The sequence below is a fragment of the Canis lupus genome, chromosome 16 (assembly GCF_011100685.1).
Source record: "Canis lupus familiaris isolate Mischka breed German Shepherd chromosome 16, alternate assembly UU_Cfam_GSD_1.0, whole genome shotgun sequence".
In the NCBI taxonomy this organism is placed as follows: domain Eukaryota; kingdom Metazoa; phylum Chordata; class Mammalia; order Carnivora; family Canidae; genus Canis; species Canis lupus.
The window spans coordinates 6,095,409-6,108,225 of NC_049237.1; the positions used below are offsets into that span (position 1 = coordinate 6,095,409).

The 12,817-nt window shown below is 50.8% G+C and overlaps 1 protein-coding gene across 1 annotated transcript in view; it reads right to left on the minus strand.

The window, feature by feature from the left end:
- CLCN1 (chloride voltage-gated channel 1) overlaps nt 1-6,525 on the minus strand; it is a 30,585-nt gene extending 24,060 nt beyond the window's left edge. Inside the window, 6 exon segments of the mRNA NM_001003124.2 lie at nt 361-438; nt 1,681-1,814; nt 2,068-2,196; nt 2,757-2,888; nt 3,279-3,399; nt 6,255-6,525. Coding sequence (NP_001003124.1) covers nt 361-438; nt 1,681-1,814; nt 2,068-2,196; nt 2,757-2,888; nt 3,279-3,399; nt 6,255-6,434 — 774 coding nt within the window. The 5' untranslated portion in view covers nt 6,435-6,525.
- Between the last annotated feature and the right edge of the window lie 6,292 nt (nt 6,526-12,817).

Sequence of the window (12,817 nt, forward strand, 5' to 3'; positions counted from 1 at the left end):
GAGAAGCACGCGGGACAAGGAGGGCAAAGGGCTGGGGCCGGCAGCCGTGCTCAGGAAGGGGTGGGGTGGGGGGCCAGGAAGACACAGGGATGGGGGTGGGCAGCGTGGAGTGCAGTGCGGAGGGGCTCTGATACAGGGCAGCAGAGGAACTGGCCAGGGAGCAGGGGCACAGATCCAGAAGGGATGGGTGGCATTGTGTGGCTGGGATAGATGGGTGGAAGGACGTGTGGGGAGAATGAGGGAGCGTGGGTTAGCACAGTGCCCCACTCCAGCATCACGGCCAGCCCAGAGCAAAGGCAGCCCTCCCAACACCCTGAACACACACACAGCCCCTCCCTCATTTTACTTTCTCAACCTTACCTCATAGACCCCACAGAACATGGACATAAACTTGCTGAGGACCGCAGCACAGATGCTGGCGATGTGGACGAAAGGGCCCTGGGAGACAGAAGGAGGGGAGGGGTCAGGGCCGGGGGTCCCCCTGGGAGGCTGTGTGGCATTCTGTGGACAAGCCTTCTGGCTCCTGGCACTGAAGCTAGGTGCTAGAAGTACAGTGAGCAAGACAGAGGGTCTTTGGGGGAGCTCCATCCCAGAGAGGAAGGGAGGAAATTGCCAGCGTTTCAGGGATGCTATGGGGAAGAGATGAGGAAGGGAGAGGGGTGGAGGAGGCAGGACAGATGGGGGTGTGGTAGTTGTCCGGAGAAGGTGCTTCGGCTGTCACCACTGTGTGGTGTCTCCACCTACATGAGGGAGTGAGCCACGTGGGTGTCAGGAGGAAGAATGTTCCGGGCTGAGGGAACAGCAAGTGCAGGAGCCCTGGAACAGGATCAGCTTATGGGGTTGAGGGACAGGAAGAGCTGTAACCCAAGCACAGTCTTTCTGGAGGGCGGAAGACCAGACAGAGAGAGAATCCAGATCACCACAGGTCTCCCAGACCCCAGTAAGAAGTCTGGATTTTATTTCAAGAAGACTAGAAAGCCATTAGAAATTCTTGAGCAGGCATCAGCCAGCACTGATTGCATTTTGAAAGGAGGCCTCTGGCTGCTGTGTGGATTCCTGATTGTAGCAGGGCAAGAATGCATAGGAGTGTAACCTTGAAAAAAAGCACAGCCTCTTTCTGGGTCTTGACTTTCACGTATTGAAACAAAGAAACTGGTGTGGAGTATCTCCTAAGTAGTGGTCCCTTCTGTGGGGGGACATTTGCCAATGTCTGGAGACATTCTGATTGTCAAAACTGGGGACGCGAGAAGCCCTGGGGGGGGGGGCGGGGGGGGGTCAGCAGTTTAGCACCTGCCTTCGGCCCAGGGCCTGATCCTAGAGACCCAGGATCGAGTCCCATGTCGGGCTCCCTGCATGGAGCCTGCTTCTCCTTCTGCCTGTGTCTCTGCCTCTCTTTCTCTCTGTGTGTTTGTCATGAATAAATAAAATCTTAAAAAAAAAAACAAAACTGGGGACGCTGCTGGCATCTAAGGGGTAGAGGCCAGAGGTGCTGCTAAACCTCTGACAATGCATAGGGCAGACGCTCAGGACCAAGAATTATCCAGCCCAAGGTGTCAACAGTTCCTTGGGCAGGGAGACTGGCTTCCCTTCCCGGGTATTTACTTCCCCTCCCTACTGGCCCTGGGCACTGGCTCTTCCGGGGCTCAGTGCTGCCCTCTCCCGGAGCATCGCTGGACCTACCTCCTTCCCCACAGGAATGCCACTGCCCAGCCCCGCAGTCAGGGCCACAACCTTGGCCACAAAGGCCTTGAGGGTGAGATATTCCTTCAGGATGACTCCACGGAGTATTGTCTTCATTTCAGGGATCCCAGAGCCTAGAAGCGTCAGAGAACGATTATGTACAGCTTCCCGATAGAGGTTCAAAGGGAGGTGAACATCCAGATAGTGGACATGGTGATGGGGTGGGTGGGGGAAGAGGCAGTGTTGGGGGCTGATGGAAAAGCAGGGAAGTGGGCTGTTAGTAGGGCCAGGTGAGAGAGGAAGTGGACTGGAAGGATCTGCAGGGCCACAAGGTTATGTTGACAACATGACAAGATGGGGGTAGGATGGGGGGGGGGCAGTTCTCACCAACAGCCTGGGGAGAGATGAGGTGGCAAAAGACGGCGCTGAAGAGGATGAGAGTTAGCGGGAAGGTGACCCAGACCAGGTACTGCAGAGGCAGGTTGGGCTGCATCTGGTAGTAGCTCCACTTGTAGGCTGTAGAGACAGGGGCGTAGGCTCAGTCCCAGTGTGGCTGGGATGTCACTGCCCCCCACCCCCACCCCAACAGCCACAGCACATCCTGGTGCTGTGAGCGTCCTCATGCCCTTGCAATCCCGGGCGACCTCACAAGATGGTACTGTTCTCATTGCACACAGGGAACCTGAGTTGTAGGAGGTGACGTGACCTGCCCATGTTCCCACCATTTGTAGAGTCTGCGCCAGTGCTGCCAACCCCACTCAAGCAGGCACCCTGTCAGGGTTGTCCCGGTTTGCCCCGAAACTGAGTACCTGGGCCTTGGGGTGGTCAGAGCCCAAACCAGAAAAACCCTGGGAAAATTGGCCACCGGGTTAGAGGGGTGCCCTCAGCTTGGCTGGGAGCAGGTGAAGGGGCAGGAGAAATGGATCTGGGTCTGGGTCTGGTCTCATCCTGGGCCAGATCTCCTCTGGGCAACACCCTCCTCCCCAGATGCACCCCACTCATCCTAGGTAGGAACTCGAGAAACAGCTGCCACTGTGTGGGGAGAGGCTGAGGGTGAAGGGCGGAGGTAAACCTACCCTGAAGGCTTTTGGCACTGACATAATCCATGCTCCAGCTAACCAGGGCCATAAGCAGTCCCAGGAGCACCAGAAAGATCCAGTCTTCTCCTAACTTTCTTCTCACCACGTGTCCCAGGCGGTGGACACAGCCTGGGAAGAGGAGGAGCAAAGAAGAGCAGCCAACCAGTCACTCCTCTGAGCTCTGACTGGGGAAGGAGCCGAGGAGCTGGGCCCCCGGGGTCTTGCTCTAGGCTCCTTCACGGAGCTTCTTTTCACCACTCTGCCAGCTGCTGCCCTTGCCCCTTCCAAAGCACCCAGTCCAGTTTCCCACGGGATACCTGAATGCCTTCTAAAACTCTTGTTTCCTGGGGGTGGGTGGGAGGGAGAGGAGGCAGGTGCCTTTCCTTAATGCTTGGAGGACTTCAGTGTGGATGTGCGGAGGGTGGAAGGCAGGCTATATGCAACGGGACACCCCAGTTATTCTCTTAAGCCCTGCACTGCCTTCCATCCCAGATCCCTTTATCCCTCAGGCCCTGTCACCTTGACATTTAGAATAGTGATCCTCATCCTTGCTGTCCATGCTTTCACTGGAGCCCATCTTCTTGGACATCCCTGTGTCCTGCTCCTTGTCTGAGAATTGCTGTTTGTAATGGCCATAGATCTGGACACAGAGAGAATGGGAAATGTCTGCTTTGCTGGACTTAACAGGAATAGACTGAGGGAAGCACATAGACCCACAGGAAAAACAAGCAACTTTTAAAACTGGGTGTTGAGAGCCTCACATAGGGCCACCCTGGGGCTGTCCCCGCCCTGAGCTCTCTGCCTGCATGCTTCCACTCTTTACCTCTTAACCTACCCACCTTTTTTTTTTTTTTATATATTTTATTTATTTATTTATTTATTTATTTATTTATTTATTTATTTATTTGAGACACACACAGAGAGAGGCAGAGACACAGGCAGAGGGAAAAGCTGGCTCCACGCCGGGAGCCTGATTCGGGACTTGATCCCGGGACCCCCAGGATCATGCCCTGAGCCGAAGGCAGGCACTAAACCACTGAGCCACCCAGGGATCCCCTACCCACCTGTCTTCACCCTCACCCCATCCAGACCCATCTTGGTCGAAGGAGGTCAGTTTCTACTTTGAAGGAGAGACACAGGAACTCTGCTAAGACTGGACATCAGTGTCAATGAGGTGTTTATGTGTGACTCAGCTAACCGTGTCTCAACCTCTGTCCCTCTAATATCCCAGGCACCCCCTCCTCTGCCCTGGCCTGCCTCCTAGGAGAGCTGACATGGACCACTGAGCACAGACTAGCAGGTGACTCTGGGTTTCTTTGTCTTGGTGTGTCTGAGATGCTCTGGCAAGCTCAGAGAAAGCCCATCCTCCTTGCCTCCCTGTGCGCGTGTGCACACACAGAAACCAGTCCCAGTAAGGGACTTCCCAGGGCAGGATACCTAGAGGCTCATGTGGGCAGGGCAGAGGAACACCCCTCCAGTCTGGCAGCTCTCTGCTCCCATCCCTGCAGGGAGCACGTATATTTGGGGTAGGGGGAGCAGAGGCTCTCAACTGCTTTTACTCTGCGTCCTCCCCGCCCCCGCCCTCCCCCAGCCCACACGCTAGCCGTCCTCTGGGGCCAGGGTCAGGCCAGGTCGTGTTGCTGGTTCTGGGAGAGCCTGGGTAGGAGAGATCTGATTTCACAATATGAGCAGCAGAGTTTACGCCCCAGTTCTGGACAGGCACACACTGACTGCCCGGCTCACGGCTGCTTCGTCTTTTGGGGTGAGGTTAGTGACCGAGGGAGGCCGTGTGTTCCTCCCTGCCTCACCTGGCCCCAGAGAGCAGACACTATTCCTGCAGCTTAGGGCATGTCCCTCCACTTGCCGTCTCAGCTGTCCCGGCCTCTGGCAGGTGGAGATGAGGAAGGGGGTGCTCCCAAACCGACCCTGGCTGGGAAACCCCCGAAAAAGCCAAACTGGTGCCAGCTGGTTTGGGACTAAGCACCCCATCAGAGTAGTGTGCTCAAACCTGAAGGGGATGCTGGGCCTGGGATTCCTGAACAGAAACACCAGCGTGTGGACGAGGGGGCTGGGCCCTGGAAAGATAGCTAAACAATGTCGACAAAATACCAGTAACTGTTGAGGCTGGGTAAGGGGTGCTTGGGGATTCATTATACAGCTTTATTTTTAAGTTTGAAATTTTCCATAATAAAAATTAAACATAGAAAACCTGAGGTCCAAACCCTTCTTCATTTTCAGGCCAACTCTACTTCCCAAATTACTTTACCGTTCCTTTCCAACATGAAGCTGCATGCTAGTCTGTCTGCTTTCCTGCCACCAGAAAGTGCCTTTTACTCTCATTTTCACTGTCCCTACCCAGGCAGGTGGGTGAACACAGGTTCGAGGACTGGGGCATGGGGCGGGGGGGGTCGTCTTTCTGTCCTAGTCCCAGGCCAGGGCAGGCCCCCTCTTGCACTCACCATTTCAGCCTCCCCTGCTTTTGTATCCCCATCTCCCAATGATTCCCCAGGGTTGCCTCCTCTCAGGGACTGAATGGGACTGCAGTGTGAATCCTACAGACTCCTCCAATGCTGACAACCCCTGTGCAGCCACCCCTCAGTTCCCCCCAATCCCCCCCCCCCCCCAATTACTCCTGGACCCATTGCATCCATCGTTAGCTAAAACACTTTAAACTCTGGCTTCCTGGTCCTGACAGGATCCATCCTGCGACACTTTCCATGCACCCTTCCTCACTGGCCATCACCTGCGTGTCTGTCCATGGCAACCTCAGGGGCTTTCCTTTGGCTGTGCCCTCCCAATTTCCCTTTCTTGATGTCTGCAACCCACCAATCCCCACTCCTGAGGGAGGTCATCCCTGGACACCCCCAATGAGCCCCCAAGCCTCTCTCACTGGGAACAGACACTTCTACCTTCCCGGGCGCCTACCACTTAGTAGGCTCTTACTTGATCAATCTTCCCACCCAAAGGTTTGATTAAATTTCTTCTGCTCCTTTAACCCCAGTGCATCTTTGATCACTCATATGTAGTTCAGTTAGTTTTCTCCGCTTATCCCAGCCCCTTTCTTCTGCCTTCTGCAAGAGTATTCCTTTGTGGGTGTTGTACCAAGGGTCAGGAGGGAGGAATCTGGTAGTGTCTGCATAGGGCTGAGGGTGGACGAGACAGCTTGCACACACAGAGGCGTGGGCTCCCACGCCGACCACTCCATGCCGGTTATGTAAGCACGAGCTAGTCAAGCATGTGTCGTGGTGCCGATCGTCCCTAGGATTTGGGTGCTCTGTTAGTCAGGGTTATATAAAAGTGCATGGGTCTCTCTAGAAGTGCACACTTAGCTGAGCTCAGCCCTTTGAAGGATTTTCATATTTTGAACACATTACCACGTACTTTTTTAAGTTAAAAGGTAACACTTCTGCCACTTTTCACCTAATTCCTCATTTCCCCCAATCCATCACACAATTACCTTCTCGACTCCACCACTCCCTCCCCTTCGGACTTTACCTGTGTGGGGCGGGTGTTGGCGCGGAGGCCTGCATCCCTGTGGAGCCTGTGTTGAAGGGCTCCATTCTCGGAGGGCAGTCCGTAGCTGGTGCAGTGTTCAAAAGGCATATACTGGTACTGGGGAGCACTACCCCACCAGCTCTGCTCGCCCCCACGCCGCAGGGACTGGGATGGCTGCATGTTCCCTCCCTGGGCCAGGCCTCGGCCTGCTTGCCCCTGTCCACCCCCCAATACAGCTCCTTAAGCCTGTCCTCTTGCCTGTCCCCAAGGCGTCTGGGGCAGCATGCCCCAGCTATTTATAGCCATCTCTCCATCACATGACCCCCCCACTGCCACATCTGATCTGCTTGGGGTCGAAGCAGGTGTGAGAGCAGTGTGGGGGAGGGGTAGGGATGAGAACCTGAGGGACAGCCCCACAGGGAATTCCCTCAGCAGGGCCAGCAGCACTGTCCCCCTCCATCGTCACAAGGAGGCTTCCAGGCCCAAGCCGCCTGGGCCCTCTATAAATACCGCTTAGACCAGGATGGGAAAGCAGCTCAGCATGCTCTCCGGTCTGTGTGCTCCCAGCGAGTGTCCCATCCTTTCTTCCATGCATGGAAAGGTGAGAGGTGGGTGCTGGATGGAATGATTCTAAGGTCTGAGGACCCTGGAGGGTAACTCACCGGAGAGAGTAACGGGTGCCTCTCTGCCATCTTCCCCTGTTGGGTTGCTCCCAGCTTGGTACCTTCCCAAGATCGAGTCCTCATTTGTTGGACCAGTTCTCCCAACTCATCCGATTTTCAGTTTTCTCTTCCAGCTTTGCTATTTGTATCTGCCAGAGGCTGCTAATAATGCTTTGGTATCATCTCCTTGACCACACCCTTATTACCCACTGGGTGTGGGAAGCAAGGGTAACAACAGCCTTGAGTTCTGGCCTTTCTCCCACTTCCCAGACAGTCAGTCACATCAGAAGCCTGGACTCTTAGGGAGGGACTGAGCTTCCATTTAGACTGTGGAGCACCTGCCTAGGTCTGTCAGGGCAGGTCAGATAACGGGAGAAGGGGAAGTGGGTCAGGGGCATAGGGGAGAATTGGGGGGAGGGGGTGGCTAGGAAGAGAGTAAGTTTATCTCATTACAAGCCCCACAAACATAAAAGATGACAGGGGAAGTACTCTGCTCTTCTTCCCCTTTTCAGATCAATAATTTTTGGCCAAGGCCAAACTACTCTATCTGGTGTCACTTTTTTCTTTTTTTAAACGGACTTTGCTAGGACATTCCTTCCCCTGTGAACTCTTCACCTTAGAAGAAAAGTTACAAACATGAGCCAATGAGTAGTTTAGAATCTGTCACAGTAGGGTCTGCCCCAGGACACTCCAGGTTCATGGACTACAGAATAGGGACACCATTCATTTGGTCTACAGTTAAAGCTTCATGTCAGCTAAATAAAACTGTCCAAAGCAGGTGAGACGGATGCCATTAAAAGCAGTTTTTCTGGAGCACCAGGCAGGCTCATTTGATGGAGCATGTGACTCCTGATCTTGGGGTTGTAAGTTCGGGCCCCATGTTGGGTATAGAGGTTACTTTAAAAAATAAATCTTTAGGGCAACCCCAGTGGCGCAGAGGTTTAGCACCGCCTGCAGCCCAGGGTGTGATCCTGGAGACCCTGGATCGAGTCCCACGTTGGGCTCTCTGCATGGAGCCTGCTTCTCCCTCTGCCTGTGTCTCTGCCTCTCTCTCTCTGTGTGTCTCTATGAATAAATAAAATCTTAAGAAAAAATAAATCTTTAAAAAAAATAAAAGCATGTTTTCAAACATAAATCCTACAGCTTGAAGGCCTATAATCCACCACCACCGATTAAAAATGTGATGGTTTGAGGGACTGAAGGCTGTGACATTCACCTTCTTGGCAGGCAGAACAGAAGAGATCTAAGGATTAGGTATAAGGTGAAAGGAATACTTTCTTAAGAAGGGCAGAGTGACAAAGTGGCAAGTAGATTCTTTGGGGGGCTTTGGAAACAGAAAGGCTGTCACCTGTTTGTGGAGTATGGCTCTCCTGAAGGTAGCCAGTTTCTACAGGGACTCGATAACCCCGAGAACACTATTACTATTTCTTTACTATCCCTTAGAAAATCAGGACCTGGTTATGGATTCCAAGATTTGAAGGCAGAGATCAGTGGGTTTGGGAAAATCCTCATTCCACCAACTCAACTAGAAATGCCAGCTGCGATTCTAAACACCAGATACTGACTTGGGATCAAGGAAACATATAGCTGCTAATGCTGCAAAGCAAGGATTTGTGAGTAATTATCTTGAGTTTGACATTAGAAATAGTTAAAATCTCATGGGCTACCGTAAGAGAACAAGAAAATAAAATATAAACTATGCCACCCTCCTCCCAACCACCCATGAGTACACTGCTTAGGTTCTAATTTGGAAGACGAGTTTCTGGGGAGTTCTGAAAAACTCTACAACCTGGAAAACAAATTTGTAAGCATACGTGCATTCCATAAGGTATGTATCCTGTGTAAGGTATATATCCTTCCTGAGGGGTTGAATAGATAATCTTGAGGTCTATAACACTAAAAAGTAAAACCTATAGACTTATGGAATTGCTATTTGAAGGAAGGTTGTAAAAAATGACCATATGGAGCACATGTGTAGGGGAAAGCGTGTGTTGGGAGTATAGGTGGGTGTGAACGGGCCAGCCCCTTGGCCTCCCATCAGTTTAAGCATGAACTTTCTGGGTTACACTCTTGTTTTCAGATCTTGTCAAATCTGGCATCCCAGCTCACTGGACAACACATCACTACACTCTCTTTCAGGGGCTTCCAGTTAACCACTTTCCCTCTGCACAACCAGCCTAGCACCAAACCCACAACTGCTTACTTTCTAGTTTCAACTAGGCAAGTGTGACCCTCTCACCCCATACTCTCTAAATGTACTCATGGGAAGTCATTTCTCCTGTATCCTCCATTGGACCCTGCGCCCCCCAGATCTTTACAAATCCCAGTCCCTTCCAAGGCCTACAGAAGGCCTTCCTGGTAGCCGTGGACAAGTCTCTTTCCCTTCTGTTTTTTTTTTTTTTTTCAAACATGATACACTTTTTTGGGGGGCCTATTCTCTACCTAACTGGCACAAAGATGGAATAGTCTTTGGCCTCAGGTTCATTCTCCCAGCTCAGTGGGAAACTTTCTTTTTTTTCCCCCAAGAAGTGCAAAAAAAAGAATCCCATGCTAGGAAATCACAGAAGCAATATTGTTAGCAAAGCGTACACTCAAGCTAACATTTTGTTTCACATCCTGACCTGTTTCTATAAAGGCAGTAACTTAGGGGGCTGTGGTAATAAAAATGCATGCCAAAGACTTATCATTGTTTGCCCCCACAGTAACCACTGGGTCTGAATGCCTGTTACCAAAACTGAAGCTCACTGTGCCAGCTAACCATCCTCCAGCGGTTTTTTTTTTTCCTCCAGCGTTTTTAATGTGCTAACACTTTGTCCTTTACCATGCAGATTTAATCCTCACAGGGACCTTAAAGGAGAAACAATTTTCCTCCTTCTTACTTAGCTAAGGGAAACTGAGGTTCCATGAGGTTAGGTACCTTAGCTAAGGTCTCCAGTATCTCAAAAGGTTGAGCCAGCATTCAAAATCTATTTAATTCTAGAGTTCATGGCCTTAAAGCTACATTTCCTCCTTTTTTGTGTATTTGAAGTCTCTGAGCCTCATTCTCCTCTTCTGAAACAACGACTAGGAAAATGACTACCTCATTTTCCTGCAGGGACCTGCAGGGAAGGCAGACTGTGAAGATGCAAGTGCTCCATCGGCTATGGCCATCATTACTGTGTTCCTCCTCCGACCAGAGGCTTGCCCTGCCGGCCCCTTGTATCCTGGCTCTCTTCCCACGGCCTTTTCCTCTTCCCCCTTGCAGGAAGCAGGATGGAGGAGAGCAGCAGAGAAGGGCAGCCCCCAGCTCAGGGAGGGGGATAATTTTAGCAGAGAATCCCTGGCAGAGGTAGCAGGGGGGAAGGGAAGAGAGCTATGAAACTCAACCTGATACTCTCATTCAAGGGCGGGGTGGGAAGGACACACAATCCGGGTTGCCGTTGCTCTGTAATTCCCAAACACACCACACCTCCAGAAAGCTTGCCTATGCTGGAAATGGGCACTTTGCTTACTCCCACAGCTCCAGTAATTTCTTAACCTCTGAGACTTTGCATTCCTTCCTCCCCTGAGAGCAGCCCCTGCTTTCTCTTGTGGTGTAGCCAACCAGCTTTTCATGCTTTTCCTGTGTTCTTCAACCAGTTCCCTTTCCTACACTTGCTGATATGCTTCAGCTCAACTTAATCTCTTTGGGCTTTTCCTCCTCTGTACCTCTCAACCACTTTCCCCCAGGTCCCACTGATACTTCCTACCAAGTTGTTCCTACAGAATTTCCCTCTCTTGCTAAGCCTCCAAAGCCCACGGGCACTTGCAAGATCGCCTCTCCAGGCACACACTTTGGATTACACTGCACCCAAAGAATTCCCCAACCTACAGAGCCCACTGCTTCTCTTTCGTGCTGCCCTGATTCCTCTTATATAGTCCACGTCTACTCTAAAAACTTTAAATCAGGGATCCCTGGTGGCGCAGCGGTTTGGTGCCTGCCTTTGGCCCAGGGCGTGATCCTGGAGACCCGGGATCGAATCCCACATCGGGCTCCCGGTGCATGGAGCCTGCTTCTCCCTCTGCCTGTGTCTCTGCCTCTCTCTCTCTCTCTCTCTGTAACTATCATAAATAAATAAAAATTAAAAAAAAAAAATCCAACTTGGGACCATGTAAATTCTATAATCCTCACTACCCTCCAATTCTAGTTCAATCTCTTTCACCAGCCTCCATCCCATAATCTACATAATCCAGAAACAACACTGCTTGCTAATGACTCTGGTCTCCTCTGACACTGAGGAATCCCAGTGCCAGCTGTATTTTGGGCAGTTGACTGTGGCCTGACAGCTGAGATGGGCCCCCACCTGTATACGTAACAAAGATCATGGTGGCAACGAAAGAAGGGTGTTCAGCTCTGTGTTCACCTTGGAAGGTGGTGAGGACTGCTATAAGAGGCTAAGCAAATGAGAATAGATAAGCTTCAGAAGATTATCTGTGGAAAAAGAGATGTCAGGCACATATCAGAATAAATATGAGCATTTATTTGGCACCTGAAGGCAATGTAAAATCCTGGCAGTGGGAAGTGGAAAGGTTCTATAACCCAAATACTTCCATATGATACTGACCCAAGGGTAGGACTTGGCAACAAGTCTCGAAATCACCCAGCTCACAGAATAAGTATTAATTGAGCACCTGAACTACTACAGGCGGAGCACTGTGCCAGGGACCATGCGAGACATGGAGAACATTGTCTGACACATGATATCTGTCTTCCCGAGTTAGCAGTATCAGTGGATAAAACAAAACACATGGAAAAACCCAAAGTATAAATACTAAACTGTATATACTGTTAAGGGGAAGTTTTGTCCAAAAATAGGATTCTAGCTAGGGTTGCTTTTTTCCTTCCATCACCCAAAAACATTTAATGAAGACCTACCATGTGCCAGGCACTGGGTATATACTGGTGAACAAAAGAGACAAGGTTTCTATCCTAAGGGAGCTTACAACCTAGTAATGAGACAGAAGTGAAGCAAGCAAATACATAATTATAAATCATGCTAAGTGCAATGAAGCAATTAAACAGGATGAACACGGAAGGTTATTTAGAGACAGGATGGCCTGGGAAGGCCTTCTCAAGAAGGTGGCATTTAAGCCAAGACTTGTGAGGAGTGGAGTTCAGTAGACCCCAGAAGAGTGTCTGTGATGGTCCAGGGTAGGAAAGAGCTCAGAATGTTTGAGAAACTGAGGACGGCGCTGGGGCAGTCACTTAGAGGGAAATCAGCGTTTTCCGAGGTTCAAGAGGAAGGTAAGGGCCCTGCAGGCAAAAGGTTAGGAGTCTGCACCTTACTTCAGGTGTAAAACAAATAAAAGCAGGGGAGTGGTATGATCAGATTTATACTTAAAAACCCCAAACCAGGGCAACCCGGGTGGCTCATCGGTTTTGTGCCGCCTTCAGCCCAGGGTGTGATCCTGGAGACCCGGGATCGAATCCCACATCGGGCTCCCTGCATGGAGCCTGCTTCTCCCTCTACCTGTGTCTCTGCCTCTCTCTCTCTCTCTCTCTGTGTCTCTCATAAATAATAAAAAAAAATCTTAAAAAAAAAACAAAACCCAAACCAAAATCTGTCCTAGATTAGATTGGAGGGGGCAAGAATGGAAGTACAAGAGAAGGCCCGAAGAACAGGAAAAGCAGATACATGGCACAGATAAAGAAGGCTTCTAGGGTACATAGCACATAGAGCAACAGCTTCTCTAAGATGGAAACATAGGAGAAGGGGACACAGGCCATATGAAATCAAAGGGGATTTAATACTGAAACAGAAAGCAGGAAAAAGCTACTACATTATATCTACAAGCAGCCAAATGATCCAATTAAGCAGTATTTTCTAGACTGATTTGGTGGAGGCAGTAAATGGGATGAAGGGAGAGATGAAGGGGAGAAAG